The sequence below is a fragment of the Pipistrellus kuhlii genome, unplaced genomic scaffold, assembly GCF_014108245.1.
Source record: "Pipistrellus kuhlii isolate mPipKuh1 unplaced genomic scaffold, mPipKuh1.p scaffold_m20_p_6, whole genome shotgun sequence".
Lineage (NCBI taxonomy): Eukaryota > Metazoa > Chordata > Mammalia > Chiroptera > Vespertilionidae > Pipistrellus > Pipistrellus kuhlii.
Window position 1 is genome coordinate 53,939,941 of NW_023425562.1, and position 22,558 is coordinate 53,962,498.

The window sequence follows — 22,558 nt, forward strand, 5'->3', positions numbered from 1 at the left end:
CCATTAACACCTGCTGAGCTGTCCTCACAATGTGCCCTCCCAGTAAAGGGTATTCACGGCCCCTAAATCACCTCGGGTCTGGTCCTCCTCTCCTCTGTCTTTGCCATTGTTATAGTTTGTCTTCAGGCGCTTCGGCTGGGGGCAGTAGTCCGCGGAGGTGGTCGAGTCATCAGTGGTGCGTCTGCGCTTCTTGTTCTCTGTGAGGGAAGGACATAGCAGCCGGGCTGGGAGGAGGTGCGGGGAGAACATGGGCCTGGGTGACAGATGCTTTTGGGCCATGACAGGGCCCACCATATGGTCCCACTATGGGACATAAGTCAAAATCCCTCACACATCTAACATGTTTATAGGGTTTTAAAGAGCTTTAGACCCAGCACAAACATTAGGCAAAGGCTAGCCCACAGCTGAAACCCTGAAACATTCGTCTCCAATGCCCAACACAGCGGCTGTTGGTCACTTAAAGCTACTGAGCACTTAAAATGTAGGAATTGCACTTTGCATTTAATGTTAATGTAAATTTTAAGATTACTCCAATTAAGTAAGTTCATTTGGAACTTGGTCAAGTGAAAATTTGGAACTTACACATTTGTGAAAATATAGGTCAAGTTTTTCTAACAAAAATTTCACATCCAAATTAAGATATAAAACATTAAATCTGAGATTTTAAAAACAGTACTAAATGGAAATGTAAAAATAACTTAATTTTCATACTGACTGTTAGAAATGCTTAAATGTTGGAAATATTCGACTAAATTAAATGCATAATTAGTACTGTCTTTGTTTCTTTTACTCTTTTCAATGTGGCTATTAGAACATTCTTTAAAGTATATGATGTGGAAATTCTTTACAGTTCTTTAAATTCCACTTATATATATTCTAGCCCCAATATGTATATATACAGTATAACTTATAACTTATACTGTATATATACATATAAGGGGCATGGTTAAATTTGACTCTGTTCCTAGGGAAAAAAAATTATGCAGACATTAAAAATCATAAGGACTCTTTAGTGACATCTGACAGTGCTCGAATGATTAATATCAAGAAGGGAAAGCAGGAATCCAACTAGTGTACAGAAAAAGTTGGAAGGATGTGCACACCCAACAAGATTAACCTGGATGGAGGACTTGTGAAGGTTGAGAGTGAAGTGGGGGATGAGGTTCAGGTTGAGATTTCTTTTCCAGTGACCTCTGTATAGGCAAAGAAATTGAAAGTGCAGAGAAAATAGTGCATAGACAAAGGATGGGAAGGGAATACCGTATTTCCTTGATTCTAATTTCATACTGCCTGCACGACGCACCTTCGACTTATTAACCACTTTTAATGGGGGAGACAAAACAAAACAGAAAACACTATGTTAAATGTATGAATTATCAGACAAATCATGGATTTCAGGCATCCTGGATTTCCAGAAAGTGATAATGGGAAAACTATACATATCTTATAATGGAGGAATTATGCTATTGGTCAAAATGTTAGAATAAGGTTATGCCTCTTTTGGAGGTGGCTCATGGTTTTGGAGGCTTTTTAAATACTTTCCAAGTTTTCACCAATGAGCAGAGCTCAATTTTTCCTTTTAAAAGTAAAGGTGCTGGTGAAGATTCCATCTTGATCTCCTGTAGATTCAAGTTTATGGAACAGATTGCATCGCAGACCAGCGAAGCCAGAGAAGGTTGGGCTGCTTGTTTTCCCATAGCCCTGGGGTTCACAGGGTGACAGAGCAGGTCTCTAAACCTGACTGGTTGCTGCAAAGCTGGGGTGGGGCAAGGGGCAGGAGGGGTGCTGCATCTCCCCAGGGTGCTCCCACTAGCAATGGCAGTCAGGGCTGCCATAGGGACCCGTTCCCACCTGTTTGCTTGTTGTTGGGTTTGAGGCCCTCGATCCCGGTGGGCTTGAAGCCCCCATGGGCCCACTCCAACATGGGCTTCAGCTGGTCCTCCAATGAGTCTCCGGGGCTGCTGGGGAAGGTCTTGCCAGCCCGCACCCTGGCTTTCTGGCGAGATAAAGGCGAGTCTGTGATGAACAGCAGGGGTGGGTGCTCGCCAGGTGGCACCCAGGGACTCCCCCAGCGGGGGCCTGCATTCCCCTTCACTCTGGGCCCTTTCATAAGCAGGCAGCTGTCCTGGGCATGGAATGTGACAGGGAGGGGCTTGTGCAGGGGAGAGGCGGGAGGCCACGCAGGCTCCAGAGAACTTGAGTGGTCAGCTCCCTCTCAGAGAGCAAAGGATCAGAATTAGCACTGCTACTTTTAGATATAGAAGTATCACCAACTCTGAGAAAGCTCCAGATTTCTTGGTTTATTTTCCTAATGAAGATGGGGAGGTGTCAAGTTTTAGGCCTTATTTAAGAAGCACTAAGATCCCTAACTAAGCAGAGGCTGGTTCGTAAGTGCTGGGCACAGGCCACTGATCTTTTCAGTCCTAAGTTAGGGGAAAGAAAGAGCCTGATAGATCCCACCGACAAGGGGAAAAGGCAGCTGTCCTCAATGGCTGCCTGCCTGGAGGTTTAGCCCAACTGGTGTGGCTCAGTGATTGAGCGTTGACCTGTCTGTCAACCAGGAGGTCAGGGTTTGATTCCCAGTCAGGGCACATGTTGGGTTGCAGACTTGATCCCCGTGGGGGGCATGCAGGAGGCAACTGATCAATGATTCTCTCTTATCATGATGTTTCTATCTCTCTCCCCCGCCCCCTTCATTTCTGACATCAATAAAAAAAATTAATAAATAAAGGAACATTTTGCTAGCTCTAGAAAAGCATTATTCACTGTATAAACATTGTCCCCTACTTTCCAGTGCTCCTCCTCCTTAATTCAGTAAGCTATACTGAGAACCACCAGGGAGAAGCTGAAGTAGTTAGTACTCAGAGTCATATGGAAGGCTTAAAGCCCTTCCTTCCCTTCCCAGTCTGGCCCTCAGGCCAAAAAGTTTGCATTCACCTCCTGCCTGGTGGCCCTGTCCCTTCCAAGCCATCCTTGGTTACACTGTGGCCTGAGCTGGCTTTCTGTATGTCTCTTGCCTTAATCTTGCTCTGGGGGCCAGGTCCTACCCATCCACCACCGTGTTACCTCCAGAGCGTGGTACATGGCCTTCCTGTAAGAGACCAGCTTATTGAAGGTCGCCAGATTAAAGTGCTGGCTGAATAGCCCCAAGGCCACCAGCTTATCTGCAGAGACCTGAAAGAGAAAGACATCATCAACATCCACCTACCCTGCATCTGGGGTGACCCATCTCTTCACAGGAGATATTATTCCAGGAGATCAAGTTCAGATTCAAAAAAAGGGGGCCGAAACCAGTTTGGCTCAGTAGATAGAGCGTCGGCCTGCGGACTCAAAAGTACCAGGTTTGATTCCTGTCAAGGGCATGTACCTTGGCTGCAGGCACATCCCCAGTAGGGGTGTGCAAGAGGCAGCTGATCGATGTTTCTCTGTCATTGATGTTTCTAGTTCTCTATCCCTCTCTCTTCCTCTCTGTAAAAAAATCAATAAAATATATATTTTTTTAAAAAGGGGGGAGGGGGGGAAGTAAAAGAGAAAATAGAAATGATGTATACTTCTGATGCACCCAATAGCCAGAAGCATGGTCGACACTCCCAGTGTGAGAAAGTTTCTGCTCCAAGTGGATACAATTAGAAGCACCCTGTATTTGTACATATTTTAAGGGCACAGGACCCACATGGTCCCTGGTGTGGGCCCCTGGCAGGTGAATCTTGAAATTCTCTGTGGATGCTCCAACATTGGGGTTTTGCAAATGTTCTTCCCTCTCCTTTGTAAATGTGACAAATAGCTATGGTTACTACTTAGCCCTCTATTAATCTGTTAGTTGAACTTATTATGTTTAGAGAACAGTGTTTGGTACAGTGTAAGGGTTTTATTGTTATTGCTATCTTCCTTCCACTGGGGCTAAAGATCCATAAAATCTCATGCCCCAAGTTCCAAGGCCATGCAGGAACCAATCAGGAAGGAATGAAACTGGGTGTTTGGGGTGCTAATCAGACTGAACGACACACATGATACTTCATTCTCCACGGAACATGCTCGCACTCACACACACCTCTAGCCCAAGGTCCCATGAGGTGGGGGTTCCTGACACCAGACAACTCTACATCCATATCTAGGGCTAGAAGAAACGGGGCTCAACGTAGCTGTACACTGAATGCAAATGCTGTTCCCATCGCCAAGCTGCTCCAATGTAGCACGAGGGCTTAGCACCAACCTCACATGGCAATCCCTTCCTTAATGCCAACAGCCCCACGCTTTATCTCATTAGCATCAGACTCAGTCTTCCAAAGTGCATTTTATGTCTCACCAAGCCAAAGCAATCACAAATAATCCATGCTTCTTCATTTCACACAGAATTCATTGCCCACATCCCCGCCTTTAGATGCTTCCAGGAGAGCAGCGACAAGGACACTTATCCTGCTCCCTCTGCTGGCCAACGAGGACACCAGCATGCAGGCAGGAAGACTTGCCCTGTGGGAACTTCAATGTGTTTACAGCAAATGGCCCAAAGGAACCCCAATTCCTAGGAAACCCAAAACCTCAACGTGAGGCCAAATCCCACAAATGTACTAGAGGTCCTTCATTCCCACATCTGCCTCCATCTAATGTGTTCTGTACCCTCACCTAATCTTTGGGCATGCTGGAGGTAAGAGAACATTTCAAAAAGACACCACTCCAGTAGTTGTCTGCAACATTCTACTCAAATCCCGGAGACTTCAGCCCTCGCCGGGCGCTCAATGGTTAGAGCGTCAGCCCCAGGGCTCGTGTGGGAGGCGACTAATCAATGCGTCTCTCTCACATCGATGTGTCTCTCTCACATCGATGTTTCTCTCCATCTCTCCTCCTCCCTTCCACTATCTCTAACATCAATGGACTCAGGTGAGGATTAACAAAACAAAACAAAAAAAAACACCTGGAGATTTCAAAATGTGCCTTCAAAATAGATATAAAGATCACAACAGTCTAATTCATTTGTCTCTAATACCACTCTTATAGGGAAGAATCTCAAGAAAGATGAACTTAAAATGATTAACCCCAATAATTGAAAAACCCTGAAATAACCAACTCTGCAAGGTTGATTACCATCACCAGGCAACTCCAGACCATCTCCAGGCTACTTACAGGCGCCTATCTGCCACCTCTGCAGGGCTAAATTATGTTCAACCTTCCTGTTTCTGCCCCTGTTCAAACGGGAAGGTTGAACATAATTTAGCCCTGCAGAGGTGGCAGATAAGTCAAATATCAGAGGCCGGGGGAAAACAACAGCAGGGACCAAGTGGCCATGGACCCAGAGGACTTCCCATCCATTTGTCTCCTGTAAGGGTAGACGGAGCTCTGGCCCACAAGACTCTGTGTGTGTCTCTTTAAGCCATTTTACAAGAAGACTTGTTATTATCCCTGGATACAGAGTCAAACATACTCTTACCATCTGGAAATAGCAAGGCACAGGCCCTTCCCTCAAAAGGCAGCTGCACAAAGATAGGACAGAGACGCTGTGGGTCTGGAGGCCTATGCCATCTGCTCTTCCCCAGACTCACCTCAGAGAACTTGCCGTCGCCAAACCACTGGACCCACCGCATGCCGGACATGGCCTGGCGCTTGGAGGTGACCTTCCAGGACACGACCATGGCAGGCCACCAGGAGAAGCCCTTGATCTTCCCCCACACAAGGTCCCCTATTCCAAACTCCTTCCCATCCTGCAAGATAAACCACATGAAAGAATCATGAGACAGACTACCTGGGCCAAGAGAAACTCCTGCAGCCCCACCGACCCCAATGGCAAGCAACTGCCTGACGGAGCCAACCAGGGCTTCCTTGGCGTGCCTGCCAGAGCGCCTCAAGACATTACTACCCACCTCCAACACTTCATGGTAGGAAAGGTCGGAGTGAGAATGGCTTAAAACAAGAGGCAGTGGGCCCTTTCCAGGCAGCTCAGTTGGTTAGAGGATTGTCCTGGTCAAATTTCCACCCAGGGCACATATAAGAAACAACCAATGAATACATAAACAGGTGGAAGAAACCAGTTTTTAAAAAAAATCTTTTTCCCTCTCTCAATCTAAAATTTAAAATTATCTTTAAAAAATAAAATTAAAATCAAGAAATTTAAAAATATAAGGGGCGCCAAAACCGGTTTGGCTCAATGGATAGAGTGTCGGCTTGGGGAATGAAGGGTCCCGGTTTCGATTCCAGTCAAGGGCATGTGCAAGAGGCAGCTGATCGATGATTCTCTCTCATCGATGTTTCTAACTCTCTATCCCTCTCTCTTCCTCTCTGTAAAAAAAAAAAAAAAAAATCAATAAAATATATTTTTAAAAATAAATAAAATATATGGTATAATCTACTCTGAAGATGTCCACAGGATATGTGTATATAGATATGTACTAACTATACTGCAGGGCTTGAGTGAAAACAAGCTCAGTTTGTTGATTATAGGCATGAAAGACAACTCATTTTCCTAATGTGTGAAAAAAGCCAATTAACCCGTGTATGTATACTATACAATGATGAACAGAATCATGCACTATGTATACAAAGTATATATATATTACTAGGTGTAAATATGTAATGTTCAGGAAACCAGGAATCATGTGCTTGAGCTATCTGGGAGATTCGTAGGGTACAGGATCATGGTACATGTGGGAAATATACTTGAACCAATTCAAATATCATGCCAAAAGTGACCTAAAATTGTAGTAATTAGTCCCCCCTCCAGGAACAGTATGCTTCTCTCTCCTAAATTCACCCCTTCCTGGTGGTACCTGATACTCGGTGCCATCCGTATCTCTGCCCTCTGCATACATCTGTGGGGAGTCCGAGTTCTCCTGTTGGCCGTCCTGAGCCAGGCGGGTGTAAGGGGTACTACTGCTCTGGGGCATCACACTGTCATCTGTGAGGTCGATGGTGGGGTAGGGGCTCTCTGGGGACGGCCACGGGGTGCCTGCCGACGATGCTGTGCGCCGCCTCAGGGACTGTGGACAGAAAGACACACAGCTTGGGCCACAGCACGCCAGGCGGATGACCAGAGATAAGTGGCACCCAGATTGCCTCCCAGGCAAGCAGAGAAAAGGAAGACAAAGTTAAAGCAGTACAGAGACCAGTAAGAATGGTTTTCCATGACCAAATATTCCTCAAGTGGTGGGAGAAAGCAAAGCCACCCCCATCAAAACAGACCGTTGAGGGAAGAGGCACAGAATGAGTGATGCTCACGTCGAGGCTCGGAGCCCCGCCCAGAGAGGGCCACGGACTTCCTAAGTGCTTACACTGTGTGCCCAAACTTGCAACAGGAGCGGAAAGTTGCTGAAACCCCTGCAGGTGTTCTCAAAAGACAGTCAGTGAAGACACCAGGGAGACAAGAGAGTTTTGGAAGTCAGTGGCTTATAGCTCCTTTCCAAAGGGGGGCAAGAACCCAGTCACCAGGGAATTCTTGCATTCCCACCACAGTTCCATCCGGGATCAGGCCAGAGAGGTCATCAGGCTTTAGAGAAGCTTACCCAGCAACCAGGAGAGAGAGGAAAGGCAAGACCCTGAAAAGCAGAGGAGTGTGAAGAACAGAAGACAGTTAGGGTTAGACACCGGGTACTTCCATGGTGATCTTCCAATGAGAGGTGGGGACAGGGGTCTGGGCATCCGGGAACCAACCCTGGTAGTTGAGATCTCCACTGGGGACTCGTCCATGTGATTACGGCCGGGCCGGCCTCGGGTAGAACGGAGGGAGAGCCTGTGCCTCTCCCGGCCAGAGGCACTGGTGTTATTTCGGGTTCGGACCTGGAAGCAAGAGAGGATAAGCACAAGGCCTTTGGTGACGGTAGGCATGCGGTGTCGCGCTGGGGCCAAGGACTGGGCTCAAGAGGCAGTTTCTGGTGAACAGAAGTGCACGAGGCATGTATGTGGGGATAGAGAAGACTCTAGACTGCCAACTTCCACCCAGACACTCCCCAGCTCATGAGATAAGGGGTTAGGATAGCCAGCAGGGCCGAGGGACAATCCACAGCAGACCCCACTGCCTGTCACAGCTGAAACTGGCACCTGTAAGTTGAATTGAAAAATAAAATCCAAGTTCACTCTTAACGAAACATGTTTTTCCAAAAAAAAAAAAAGCATTAGAATAATTATTGCATTCTTCAGGAAGGTAGTGGATCCTCAAGATGGATGGAAAGCCTTGGGCTTCTTTCTCAAAGTGGCATGACCTGTGTTGCAGACCTGTGTTGCAGACCTGTGTTAGAATCCTACAGAAGAGTTAATGTTGAACCATTGGTAAGTTACCAGAATCTTCTCTCGTCCGTAAAATGGGGATGATACACATCATATCCTAGAGCAGAGTGTTATTATAAACTGAACCTGCAATGGTCACCAAGGGTTAGCCGGCTCTCTAACATACTGGGTTGCCCGAGAGCAAATAGTATCTTCCATCCACAGAACCCACCCACAGAAGTGACTCTCATAGGTAACTGGCACTGAGCCAACCACCTACCAACTCTATCACCCTTGGGCACATCCAAGAGTGTTTTAAGAGTTTAAAAACTACCATCTGAAAGAAAACTATGATATTTCATAAGCCTTGCTATCATTTTTCTACTTTCAAAACCGTTTACTTCTCTTCAAAGTCCCCCTAGGATAGTGGTTGATAAACTCATTAGTCAACAGAGCGACGAGCCGCAGTTTGCCGACCACTGCACTAGGAGATCCAAAACATGTTGTTGTTGTTTTTTACCACAGGCCTATGAGTGGTTTGAGATGGTGCCTTGGCTCAGGGGTGGGACTTACAGCTGGGCTTTCAGACCGAGTCCTGGTTTCCCGGAAGAGTTTTGGCATTATTGGAGTGTCGGAGCCATCTCCGTCTTCCTCATCACCTTCTCCATCACCCGTCAGGTCCTTTATAAATGAAACATGTGCTTCAGGATATCATGAACAGGTTATAAAACCAAAATAGCTTAAAAATGAAGAGTCAATCATATTAAAAGAATATTAATGTTGGTCCAAGAGGCCTAAAAATATCTTCAACTACCTAATTTGGCTCCAAACAAATTTTACAATAGCTCAAACCATAGGATCATGAGTTCAAGACATGAAAGATAAAACCCCAGTGGAATCAGAAAGCCAAAAACATTGTATGATGGCAATATACATGATGAAGACTTCTTTGTCTACGCCTTAGACTATCATTTGTCTACGCCTTGGCTATCCCAAGCAGGGAGACCTGAACCCAGTCTCAACTATGTGGCCTTCAGTGTGTCCATTTCCACCTTTAAAGCGGCACAGAAGCCCTGCCCTGGGTGGTGTGGCTCAGCTGGTTGGAGCGTTATCCCCTACAGAGAAGACTGTTGGTTCAATTCCCAGTCGGGGTACATCCTCAGTGGGGATGTGTATGGGGAGGCAACTGATCAATGTTTCTTTAATACGTTGATGTGTCTCTCTCTCTCTCTCTCTCTCTCTCTCTCTCTCTCTCTCTCTCCCAACCCCCACTCACCAATAAAAACATACCTTCAGGTGAGGATAAAATAAAATTGGAGCAACAGTACTTCCCTTATAAAACAAGAGGGTTATAGCAGCACTGAGAAATTGTCCAGGAAGGAGACTGCATTACTATTACTGGTAACTGCTGACCAAAACAGCTGCCCTGAGCCTCTCATCCAGCACACTGTCCACAGCAGCTGGGAGCCCCCCCAAAACAGAAGCTGTAATAAAGGCCGAGCTTTTATTTATGCACTTTTATCATGACGTTGTCCCTTATGCCTGACACTGGTTCTTTGAAAAAAGTTAACCAAGTTGACAAAACTTTAAAGGATTTAACAAAACAGAAGGCATAAATAATGTCAGGAAAACTGTGACTTGGGGAAAAAAACTGGTCAAGTATAATAGAAACTCTGATATTGCAATGACTGTGAAAAAATTCCCTAGAACAAGCCAGGTGAGTTATTTCCAATGTGCATCAAAACCAGACACAGACAGATTATGAGAAATAAAATCATACATCTAACTCATGGAATAGATGCTAAAACATAAATTCAAAACATAACGTGCCCAAGTTGAAGTTGAACTCATTCCAGGAATAAAAGGACAATTTGCTTCTTTAGGAATTTATCAATTTAAGTAACTGATTATTCAGCTTGAGAAAAAAGTGATTTCAAAAATTACACAGGAAGCAGCTAGTAGGAAACTTCATTATTTGGTAAAATAAACATTTATGATTTTTTTTAAAAACTTGGCATACAACAGCAGCATGTGCCATTCTGAGTGTGAGGTGTTCAAAGTACTGTGTGCCCAGCAGTCCTCAGACTCATCATTCAACAACTACTTGTGGAGCACCCATTTGGGGGGGGCCTTGTGGACCCCACTTAATGAAAGCTTAAGGGGAGTCCGCCTGAATCCTGAAAGAGGGAGTGTAGAGCCCATACCTGAGTATAACTTAGCAGGCTGGAGACCTCTCTCTTGGACAGTCGTGAGCTTGATCTGCGGCCTGTGGAGGGAAGAGAAGTGCAAAAAATGTCTGTTTTGTGGGAAGGGCAGCTCAGGGCTAGTTAGGACCCATGTCTTCCTTTGCTTCCTCTCTGGGCTGATGGGATCTCACTGCTGGCATCCTCAAGGGTTAACGCCTAACCGCTCAGGACCTGTAGTCACCTCCATGTATTCATCAGGCAACAGTGTTCAGGGCCAGGCACATTATAAGATGCAAAACAAAACTAGAGGTTCTCATGAGAGAAGGCATCAAAAATTCCTCCCAGAACTGTGCTGCCCAACTCAGTGGCACTAACTACACTTAGCTGAACAGTCCAGGGCCTCCCCCACCAGCCACAGTTTAAGTGCTCATGTATGGCTCCTGGCTTTTGTAGTGAACAATACAGAAAGAGAACACTGTCACGCGTGCAAAGTTGTATCAGACAGGACAATGTGAGGAGCTGTCAATAACAGGACGGGGCAATACAGGATTTTTTTTAACCATCTGGGTTAGAAAAGCTCAGTGAGGTGGATCCCAGGTCATCTGACCTGGGGAACTGCAGAGGCAAGGAAGGGAAAGGTGGAAAGGAGCCTCAGCCCCTCCAACCCAAGTGATTTTCTTCCCAGTCAGTCCCAGAAGAGCCAAACACCCTAGGCTATGCTGCAACCACACCACCGCCACCCCCCCCCAACTGTGACTGGGCGGCGGGGGGGGGGACCAGGGATGTCGCCTCCTCCAAGTCCCCGCTGAGGTGAGGAGAGGGCGAAGGCCAAGGGCTGTGGCAGGGTGACAAACAGGTTTGGCTCTGCCCACCTATATCCTCCTCTTCCCTTCCCTGGCAGGTCGTTGGGGACCAGACCGTCTCCCCACACAATCTGCCCGCAGCCTGCCCAAAAGGAGGCTCATGTCCCAGCTGCGGTGCAGTGTCTGTGCCACCCCACCTCCCCACAGGCCCGGCCACCTCTGATCTCCGGGGTGCTGATGGCCTCCAAGATGGGGGGTGACGGCGCGTCCTTAGAGTCGGAAGAATGGTTGCTGCAGTCCCCATTGGTGATGATGGAGTCTTCCCTCCCGCTGGCGTCCTCCTCTCTGCCGAGTGGCCTGGTGTCTCCCTTCATTGTTTCCTGTGAGAGGGTCAGAATGGATAGGGTAGCCATGAAGCAAGGGCTAGAGGGGGCAGCATAGCCCCAAGCTGCCCACCTATGGTCCTATGCCCTCGGGCCAAGAGAAGCCCTAGGACATAGGCTCAGGCTGATACTCCTTTCCCAGGACCCCTCCCCGACTGCCCCCATAGTCTGCCCCCCTCACCAAACTCGGAGTCTCAGGTCTTGGTTCCATGTGACCAGGCTGCCCGAAGGCTCAGACGCCAGCACCCAGCAGGCTGGGCCTTGGTCTGAGGCTCAGGCTGCTCTGTGCAATTAGCTGGCCACTTCAAACAATGCCATTTAGTAACCGCCTGCCTCAGCCTTGACTGCCGCTGGCCTTGGTCCCCTCTGCCCCCGGCCCCTTCTCCCTGCCCAGCTTCTGTGGGGCCTCAGGAAGCCAGTGCATTATTTTCCCTCCTGACCCCTTTGTTTGCTCTCTCCCTTTCCCTCAATCTCTAGGTCCTCTTCCCACCGCCCCCTCCTCCCCTACAGAACAGCTTCTCTCTTCTCCATGGCAGCACAAGCCCCGCCCCACCCCAACCTCAGGGACCCATTGGTCTGCTTGCCTGTCACTCTCTCCTCTCCACCCTCACCAGCTGAGGCTGAGTGTCCCAAGTTCCCAGGAAAGGAAGGGATAGAGGAAGCACAGGCAAAGGACCGAAACAGTTAACTGGAGGCATGCCCCCAATCTGCTCCAGCCTTACCCCACTCTGGGCCTGTGTCTTCCTACTGCTGCTCCTCCTGGTAAATGCACCATCACTTACTCAGCTAAGACCAGCTCAGGCCAGGTCTTCACAAATGGGATCAAGGGCTCTGTGACCTTCAACCTGGCCCACCACCTATAACATGTTGGCAGCAAGAACCTGTACCTTTCATTTATCCCTGTCACTGTGGGCCCATTTTATAGAAGAGGAAAACAGACACACAGACCTTACTAATGTTAAGTCAAAGATCCCATCTAAGAAGTGGGGCCAATGCAAAATTAGAGTCTAAGTACAGGGTGAAACCGTCAGACTGATATTTTTTTCTTTCTCTCTTTTTCTTTGTTTAAAATATTCTTAATTTTTATTTTATTTTATTGATTTTTAAAAATATATTTTATTGATTTTTTACAGAGAGGAAGGGAGAGCCAGAGTTAGAAACATCTATGAGAGAAACATCGATCGGCTGCCCCTTGCACCACCCCCCACAGGAAATTGCCCGCAGCCAATGAAATGCCCTTGACCAGAATCGAACCTGGGACCCTTCAGTCCGCAGGTCGACGCTCTACCCACTGGGCCAAACTTCCACCAGTCAGGGTGACTTTGATTTTTTTTTGAGAAATAGATTTATTTGTTGTTCCAGTTATTTATGCATTCATTGGTTGAATCTTATAAGTGCCCTGACCAGGACTCAAACCCACAACCTTGGCTTATTGGGACGGCCTTCTAACCAACTGAGCTATCTGGCCAGGGGTAGACTCCTTAGTTTCCCCAAAACAATTCCAGAAGTATTTGGTAGCACACCTTCATGAGGAAGAACAAGGCCTGGGAAAGCTTCCCCAGCAAATGGCTGCCTGCAGATACTACGGCCCCGAAGCCCTGTCTCAGCCCCAGAGCCCTGTCTCAGGGACTTACCATTTAGTGACAGAATACACAGGAAGCCAGATAACACGAAATGCCCCAGATGACTCACTCTAGCATCCCGGGGTTCCTTCTAGAAGCATCTAGTCTAGTATATAGAGCTGCAGTGATGAATCTGGTGCAGTGCCCACCAGGGGGCGCCGTAAGGCTCAGTCTGAGGGTCCTATAGCGCCCTCAGGCGGATTCCCAATGTCACTGGGAGGGGTTCCCAGATTCCGTCCTCTGCAACTGTCCTTTCCCCAGACATGGGTGTAGGGCAGTGGTTGGCAAACTACGTCGAGAGCCACATGTGGCTCTTCCACAAAATACCACCTGCACGCGCAACTACAGTGCAATTGAAACTTCGCGACCCATGCGCAGAAGTCGGTTTTCGGCTCTCAAAAGAAATTTCAATCATTGTACTGTTGATGTTTGGCTCTGTTGACTAATGAGTTTGCCGACCACTGGGGTGGGGCAACTAGACCTCTGCTGTTCTCCACATGGCCCAAGGACCAGTGCCCTTCACATCACCCGGAGCCAGTTAGAACTGAAGAATCTCGGGCACCATTCCAGACCTACTAAATCAGGACAGACATTTTCACAAGATCCATGGGTGATTAATATGCAAGGTTCTGGCCATAGCTGGTGTGGCTCAGTGCATAGAGAGTGGGCTTGCAGACTGAAGGTCCCAGGTTGGATTCCAGTCAAGGGCACATACCTAGGTTGCAGGCTCAATCCCCAGCCCTGGTCGGGGCATATGCGGGAGGCAACCAATCTATGTATCTCTCTGTTTCTGTCTTTCTTTCTCGAAAAATCAATGTGAAGAAGAAAAAAAGTCCTTCCAACTCTCTAAATAGCTATTAAAAAAATCCTCGTGTGAGGATTAAAAAAAAGAGAGATACTGTTCTGGTTATAAATGTATATACTGATAGAGTACAATGTAATATTTACACACACACACCCATTGGTTCTAGGCTGTGCAGGGTCACAGTTCCTCAACACGTTAAGGAATCTCACCAGCCCCAGGGAAGAGCAATGCCTGACCAGGCCCAATGGGCTGCTTCTCAGTACCTTTCCCTACCAAGCCCTGACCTGGAATTAGCACAGGCTTCCTGACCTATGGCCAGTTCCAGGGAGATCAAACAGGCAGAATCCCAGGAAAACTGCTGGAGTGTGGTTCAAAGTAATAATTCGCTGCCTTTCACTCCAGGCCAAACCAGTGAACTAAGTAACCTGGCAAAAGGCGGGAGGCTGGGCCCCTGAGTGTGAAGACACCAGGAGCCCTGTGGAGGGGTGGACATGGTTTCTGATCAGGAGCTGATAGCAAACCATATGCTGAATCAAAGTGCAGGACTCCTCTCTCATCTGGGGGGACCCCCGAGTTCCCTCAGACAGCTCCTAATGGGGTCAATTAACTAGACAGGCCCAGGTGAGCCTGCTGCCCAGAGCCAGCAATGATTAACCACCTCAGGCTCCCCCCCAGGGCTCAGCACTGCCAACCTGTGCTGCGGGCCTGCCTGGGGGACTTGTGAGCAGAGCACCTTCCCAAAGCCAGGTCTCAGCATTCAGGAAACATCTGCCCCTACAAGCAGATCCATGGGACCTGGAGGAGGAGGATTCAGGGAAGAAAACCAACCAGCTACCTGGCTGCCCCGGGGTGAGCTGGGCAGGTAAAAATACTCTTTCCAGTTGCATACCTAATTCAACGTGATTTCATAAAATATTTGCTCTCTGTAATTTTCATCAGAGGGTTTGCAAGAACATTAACTCCCCTGGCTGCCTTTCTGCCACAACCTGCAGCCAGCCCATTTCCGCTCTCCCTGGCCACATTCTACAGACAGAGCCAGCCTCCAGGTGTGTGCCGCTGCTGACGCCCTTCCATCTCCCTATCGCCTGCCTCCGTATTACTCAGACTTCAGAAACCACATCTCAGAAGCCGGGAAGGTTTCTCCCACAGGCCTTTGCTCCTCAAGTAAACATGCAAACCCTCTCACCTGATAATAGACTAACTTTTTCAGTGCTTACTAGATGCCAGGCATTCTTCTGTGCTCCACCTGTATTAATTCATTCCATCCTTACATGTGAAAAATACTGTTATCCCTATTGCACAGATGAACAAACTGAGACTGACGGGTTAAGTAACATTAAGACATACTTGATCCGTGTGCCTTAAAGTGCCATACTCCAGGGACGTTAAATTAAGAAAATACATGCCCTTGGCAACAGGAATAAATTAGCACCAGGGACTGGTGGTTAAGGTCAGATACACACCTCCCTCACCTCATCCCATGTATCTCAGTTTGGCTTCTGGTGATTCAAGATAGGCCTTTTCCAGAGAAATGTGTTCCTCCAACACAAGCCAACTGCTTTATCTGGTGTGATCGTGCCAGGGCAGAGAAGAAAAATTGGCTGGGCTACCTCCTAGAAAGAGGTGGCACCTTCCTATGAGACTTTTCCAGAATGACTGGCATACCAGCTTTCCAACTGCACCTCGTCGTCCCACTGCTGTAGAACAGTTCCCCAGTTCCTACGTCAGCAGAAGGCAGCACAAACATCTCTCCTCCTGTACCCCATCCTGAGGCAGGTCCTGTTATCCATCTGCTCTCAACAGGCTCAGATTAATTAAGTCACTCAACAAAGTGGCAGCACCAAGACTCATGCCCAGGCAGTGCAGGGCACGTGCCTGTAACTGCTGTACAGGAAACAGGGCATGGAGAATATGTTATAAAGTTCTAACAATGCATCCTCCATCCCAGGAGCTATATAGGTTGTGTGTTTTTTGGTGTGGTTTTTTTTTTTTTTTTTTTTTTGGCTGAGGGACATGATATACCAACTGAGTGTTTAGCCTGACAGGAGGTGGTGATCTAACCTTCTGAGGCAGGGTGAACTCTGACCCTTTCCCAGAGGCTGGGGTCCAGCACGTGACTGAGGGGTGTGCAGCCGAGCGAGGTGGGCTCCCCCTCAGGGTTCTTCCCGCAAGGCCCTGCCTCATTAGTGAAAATGCGTGTGTTCAAACCGAACCAGGTCAGATGTGTCCAAATGGGAAGTGGCAGACGCGAGGATGAGTGGCACCACCAATTAGACCCTGGGAGGAGGCCCACGAACTCCCCCCGCCCCCCAACCTTCTATAAAGAAGAGAAGTGATGTCATTCATTTCCTGCAGGCTGGCAGCAGCACCTTGTAAATGTTAATTGCATTAATTAAACTCACAATGCAGAAAGGGAGGCCGGAGGGCATGACTAGGAAGTGAGACTCTGAAATAAAAAGGGAGAGGTTGGAAGAGATTAAAACCTATGGGAGGGGGATCCAGCCTTCTGAATCTCCCCTTGAAGGGCTCAGGTCTTTTTTAGCTGTTCCCACAGTCCAAGATTCCAGAAAAGCAGCAGAGATGGACCACTCAAGAAAAGCAAGCTACTTCTGACTGCATCTCAGAGGAAGCAGGTCAGCAGACCCCCTGTCCAGGCTCACACAGCAACAAAATGATGAAGATTTGGGCCTCATCCAAGGAACAGAACTGGAAAACATCTTTAAAACAATGTGGCAACTATAGTTATAAAGCTAAGCCCAGGGAAGAACACCACCCAGGTGTGCGTAGAGGAGGGGGGGGGGGGGGGGGGGGGGGGGACTAAGTAGGAAGGCAAGAGGGCCAGAAAGCAGAGCACAAGGTCCCAGTTCACTGCCTTTGCTTGATCAGGAAATAACCCCTAAATTCCAGGAGAGAACAGATTCACAGGAAAGCAAAAGCCTCCAATGTTGTTCTCAAACTCCAGTGTTATATATCATCTGTAAAATGAAGTGACCCTGCCTAATTAATTTCCTGGGTAATTGGTGCTCAGGATCCCAACGTAGGTGACAAAATCCTGAGACATGGAAATGACGCATTCTCTATGCCATCTTGCCAGACTTCTCAGCTATGCCTCACACAGAGCAAAGTATCGCTTCATCCCTGATGACTCAGAAGGCATTTGAGAATTGCTCAGTGCCTCTAGGTCTCTGTACAGTAAACATCGGGCCTTAAAATATTTATCAGAATTATCAGAAGGATTAATCCCGCCTTAGCCAGTTTGGCTTATCATTGGGTTTGACTCATCATTGAAGTTTCTGTCTCTCTCCCTCTCCCTTCCTCTCTAAAAATAAATTTAAAAATTTTTAAATATATTTTTATTGATTTCAGAGAGGAAAGGGAGAGGAAGAGAGACAGAAGCATCAATGATGAGAGAGATCAATGGTTGGCTGTCTCCTGCACACCCCCTACTAGTAATCAAGCCAGCAAACTGGGCCAAACCGGCTAAGGCTTAAAATATTTTTTGAGCCCTAACCGGTTTGGCTCAGTGGATAGAGCATCAGCCTACAGATTGAAGGGTCCCAGGTTCAATTGCTGGCCAAGGGCATGTACCTTGGTTGTGGGCACATCCACAGTAGGGGGTGTGCAGGAGGCAGCTGATTGATGTTTCTCTCTCATTGGATATTTCTAACTCTTTCTCCTTCTTCTCTGTTAAAAAAAAAAAAAAAAATCAATAAAATATTTTTCAAAAAATATTTTTTGAAAAACCGAAAAGTTACCTGGTGATAGGGTAACAGGTTTCAGGTCTATCCACCTCAGCAGTGGTGCGGCATAGCAGGCCTGCAAACAAAGCATCTCAACCCAACACGTCTGTGCATCCTACCAGTTCTGTGGCTCCAAGCCCAGTGGAGACTAGGGTCTCAAAGAAATTTAACAGCATTACAACCAAGATTCTTCTCCTCGCTAGCTGTGTGGCCTTATTAATGGTGACTATTTAATATTAGAGCAATAACGTGTTGATATTTAATATAACTGTGTTTCTAGCTCCTCACATAACATCCAAGGACAGTTCAAGACACTGGGAAAGGCCATTCTTACCCATTCATCAGATAGGAGGTTCCTGCTAAGCTTCAGAACCATGCTCAGCACTGAGAATCAGAGGCAGATGAAGGCCAGACAGCCCCTGTCTTCAAGCAGCTGCCAGTGGGTTCAGAGAGGGTGTAGGGAAAAGAAAGCTAGGAGACAGTTAACGATAATAACAAGGTTGGTTCACTCCAAAATCTACACTATTCTTAACACTACAGATACCCTTTTGCCAAGAGCTCAGGATGAGATTCTACACATTTGCTCAGAATTTTCCAAATCCTACTACCCAGTTGCACACTGCCTCCCAAGTAACCCAAGAAAACCCAGAACAACCCCGAACATCTGCCTGTTCAGGCATCCAGCCTAGTTCACACTCCACTTCTCACCGCATCCCAGGTGAGCTGGTTTCCTTCCTGAGGGTTCCATTGCTGCAGCTACATGGCACTCGGAGCAATGCCCGCTTTTGCTGCTTTAGCCACGTTACAGTACACAGCCAAGGAGCCAGGTGCCAGGGGCCCAGCACGGAGCTGGCTGCTGGAAAAACTGGCCAAGCGGCATTATCCCTTCTCCAGGATCTGGAGGCCAGTGAATGCCTGGGAACCAGCCCCAGTGGTGGCCCAAGCATGTTTACTTGCAACAGGGAGCAAACGCAACTGGAAACAAATATGCTACTTAGGAAGAGGCCCAATTAACCTAACATGGGGCTGCAGGGAAGAATGGAAAAGAAATAGGGCGCCCCCCCCCCCCCCGCCCCTGCCACATCCCCCTTCTCCAGCCTGTTCTAGAGGCAACCAGTCCTCCACCCAACATGCAACAGGGGAAGACTTCTGAAGGCAGACTGAGACCTCCTCTGCCCTCCTAACTCTCCCCCCACCCCTGCAGTACCCTTCCCCTGCTGCCAGGCCTGTACCTCCTAGGCAGGGCACCAGAAGATCCCTCTGCTCTGGGAAATAAGACAGACCCAACAGCCAAGAAGCTCCTTCAGACCTTGGGAAACCAAGACAAGTTCAAGGCATTGTCTCACAAAGAAATCCTTCAGTACTCAAGTTCCAGACAATTTTGGTTGCTCTCAAATACGAGGATAGTTTGAACAGTAAAACAAACAAACAAACAAAAAACACAACTATATTCAGAAATAAATCTTAGAACCAGGAGGTCATGGTTCGATGCCTGGTCAGGGCACAGGCCTGGGGGGTGGCAGGCTCCATCCAGTAGGGGGCGTGCAGGAAGTAGCCAACAGATGATTCTCTCTCATCATTGTTTCCATTTCTCTTACTCTCTCTGAAATCAACAAATGATCACTGAAAATTCCACCAGGCCAGGAGATGCAATATCTGAATAACAATTACAGAATGAGAGGAAGAAGGGGGGGGGGGGGGGAAATAAACACAAGGAAGATTATGATCCAAGAAAATTTATTCCCTCAACTTTAAGATAGGATCCCCTGCCATGTTGGGCCTTCCTCCCTCCTCTCTCCACGCCCTCTCCATTCACACATCTGATCAGCATCAACCTGCCCCAAAAGGAATGTTATTGGTTAAGAACCTTTCCTCACTGACAACTGTTTATCTCCCTCCCACCCATCCACTCAGGCATTTTTTAGAAATGCATTTCTAATTTCCTGCTCATAAATCTTTTCAATGGCTACCGCTCTTCCAAATTTCAAAGGCTGTAAAAGACAATTTTCTGGAAGTTTTAAGTTTAATTCTTATGTCGCAAAACTAAAAAGCAGAGTGGTTGGGGTGTGGGGAACAGGCAGGGATTTGCAAGGGCAGAAGCCATAGGCCGCACTGAATGAATGGACATTTCTGTGGGTGATGTGACTTAAGCACTTTGGTCAGGCAAACTGGTCAAAGCTTTGCGGATTCCAAAGAATCTCTTCCCACTGGTACCCAGAACTGCCTTCCCTCAGGCCCACGGTGACAGCAGAGCCGTCTAAATCTAAGACTTCACCCCTCTTCCCCACCTGTCCTTTCCTGGGGTTCGTGTCCCTTCGCGTAGGTAGGGCTCCTGGCCCCGACTGCATTGTTCTCCATGCTTACGAGTAGCAGAGGCCCCAAGACAGAAGCAAAGCATGAGGTACCTTGGGACGAGCTCACAGGTGATGACCAGAAGGTGAATTTGACTTTCATTTGCATGAAACACAGTGAATATCATTTTTTGAAATATTCAAATTCTCTGCACAAAACAGTCCCCAAATTCTTTATTACCTGGAAAACTGGTGAATGCTAACTAACCGAGACTGCATTTCTTTCAGGAAGTGAATCATAACCACTTACCAATCTTTTGAGTGTTTACTACATAAGCAACTCAATTTATTTAAACTTCAATATCCCTGGGATTGGCCAATTCCCCTATTTTTCAGGTGGAACAACTGAGGCTCAGGTCACTGGTTTATAAATGAAACAAATAGGACTCTATATCAAACGTCAATTTCAAAGCCCAAACCCCTTTAGTCTATTGTCTGGGACAAATAACATGACCCAACAAATACAGAATCTTTACAATATTTAGAACCCCCTTCTTTCCCCCCCCCCCCAACTTATTGTGAATGAACAACTACAGTTGCTAAGCTAAAAGGCCCCTAGATTCCATTTAGTCCTCCTAGGCACTCTACTGGGTAGGTGTGTGCTTGTACCCATTACACAGATGGAAACAAAAATCAACAAAGGGAGGGTTTTAAAGAGCAGGATGCGCTCAGCAGCCCTGTGTGCAGGCTTCCTCTGCCATTTTCCAGGCATGTTCCCTCCCCAACTCTGTCCTGCGATAGTGGCAGATGTAAAAGCATTCTGAAAAAAACTACCAAATTTTGAAAGTGACTGGGTATCCCAGGCCCTCAGTCCCCTCAGCTGCAAACGGGGCCCAGTGAGAGCATCACATCCCCAGAAGAGATGCAAATCCATTCACCATTTTACAAAGAGGGTGGTCTGCAAGGAAAAGGAGGTATTCTGGACTCCTCCAGTTTTGGCCCACCTAGAAACTGAAAATCAAGTGCATGCTTTTATTTTTAAAAACTTGCTAACACAAGGGCATGGCTGAACTGAGGCCCTGTACCCACTATTCAGGACTCTGGGGAAGAGACACTTGCCATAGGGTAGGACCCCAAGTTTCAGATTTAGCCAGAACCATCTCAGATGAAACTGGAAAAGGGGTCTGAGCCTGGAGGTGCCGCAACTGACATGAGAGCTGGCCTGAGACAAAGGACTCAATCTCAAGGTTAAGTTTCCCCAGAAGAACTTGCCCAAACCCAACATCAGAAGCCGTCTCTGGGGTTGCAATAAGGGGCAACCGGCACTTCTGGGTCACAGGCTCCCCACGTGGCTGGAGGAAGGGAAGAAAGGGAAGCAGCATCCCCCAACCTCTTCTCCCTCGCTCCTCCCCTTAGACCCCTGCAGCTCTTAGATGCTTCCCCCGCCCCCCCCCCCCTTTTGCAAGGGGAGAAGATTATGCCCATGGCTTTAAGAAGCACGATGCAGCTAGCCCAACCTGGCCCCTTTGTCTCAGCCCTCTCCAGCCCAAAGGGGCAAGGTAAAGGAACTTCCCTAGCTTGAAATTAAGAATTCAAGGCCCCAAGCTGCGGGGAGGAAGATGGGCAGTTTAAAATGTCCCCAACCCATTCAAAGAAAAAAGAAAAAAAAAACATGACTCCTTTCAAAAAGGAACAAAGACTCCTTCCTGCCAACTCCCAAATCAAGGATGATGATTTGGAAAAGCTTTCATAAGTTAACAGGAATACCTTGGTGGAGGGAGACAGGAAAGGAGGGGCCAGTAGGGGGGGCCTCCCCTCATCCTCATTTTTATTAATGGTTACCCTTAAAAGAGGAGCTACAGATGTTAATATTCACCACCTGCTTTGGTCAAGCACTATCTCATTGAGTCTCCACCCAAGCCTAATACGGTATATGATAGGGACTACTCCACCCATCAGGAGCTTTGGTGGTTAGAGGTTAAATCACTCAAACTGGCTTCATTTACACAATCTGGGGTTATTTTGCATGTTCCCATTTCACAGAATAGCACGGACACAGAAAACAATGGATTTACTGGGGGCAGATTTAAACACTGGCCAAAGATTCATGCATCCCCCCTCCAAAAACACACACACACACACACACACACACACACACACAAAAAAAAAAAAAAAAAAAAAAAAAAAAAAAAACAGGGCAACCTGCTTAGCCCAGGTGCTAGATAATGATGCCAACAGTGGCAAACTTTTACTGAGGGATTACTGTATGCAATTTTTATCAAAATGGTACCACCATCTCGACTCCAGAAAATAATCAAGTCTTGCACCTGGGGAGGCCAAGGGGCCTCCACTCAAGAAGCAAAGCAGGCCTCCGAGAGGGCAGAGGCTGGCCGGCCTCCTGGGCACTTTAAGTGAGAGCCCCAGCAGGAATTTGCTTCCCAAAAACAATTGCCACCAGTTGGCCAAAAAAACAAAAACAAAAAAACACAGCATCCAGAAGTCAGGAGGTAGGTCAAGGTTTATACTGTCTTTAATTCT

The 22,558-nt window shown here is 47.5% G+C and overlaps 1 protein-coding gene across 5 annotated transcripts in view; it reads right to left on the bottom strand.

Moving 5' to 3' along the window:
* The window catches only part of DNMT3B (DNA methyltransferase 3 beta), a 31,255-nt gene extending 12,535 nt beyond the window's left edge, over positions 1–18,720 (bottom strand). Inside the window, exons 1-12 of one of the 5 annotated variants that reach the window (XM_045574352.1) lie at positions 18,064–18,720; positions 11,397–11,559; positions 10,395–10,456; positions 8,764–8,871; positions 7,639–7,764; positions 6,759–6,968; positions 5,538–5,696; positions 3,067–3,174; positions 1,852–1,996; positions 1,304–1,320; positions 1,118–1,193; positions 72–197 (exon numbers count right to left, since the gene is read on the bottom strand). In XM_045574352.1, the coding sequence (XP_045430308.1) occupies positions 72–197; positions 1,118–1,193; positions 1,304–1,320; positions 1,852–1,996; positions 3,067–3,174; positions 5,538–5,696; positions 6,759–6,968; positions 7,639–7,764; positions 8,764–8,871; positions 10,395–10,456; positions 11,397–11,559; positions 18,064–18,105 (1,342 nt within the window). In that variant the 5' untranslated portion in view covers positions 18,106–18,720. Of the gene's footprint in view, positions 1–71; positions 198–1,117; positions 1,194–1,260; positions 1,321–1,851; positions 1,997–3,066; positions 3,175–5,537; positions 5,697–6,758; positions 6,969–7,638; positions 7,765–8,763; positions 8,872–10,394; positions 10,457–11,396; positions 11,560–18,063 lie in introns of all 5 variants that reach the window. The other 4 variants (XM_045574353.1, XM_045574354.1, XM_045574355.1 and 1 more) reach the window with 4 other exon arrangements.
* Positions 18,721–22,558: the final 3,838 nt, after the last annotated feature.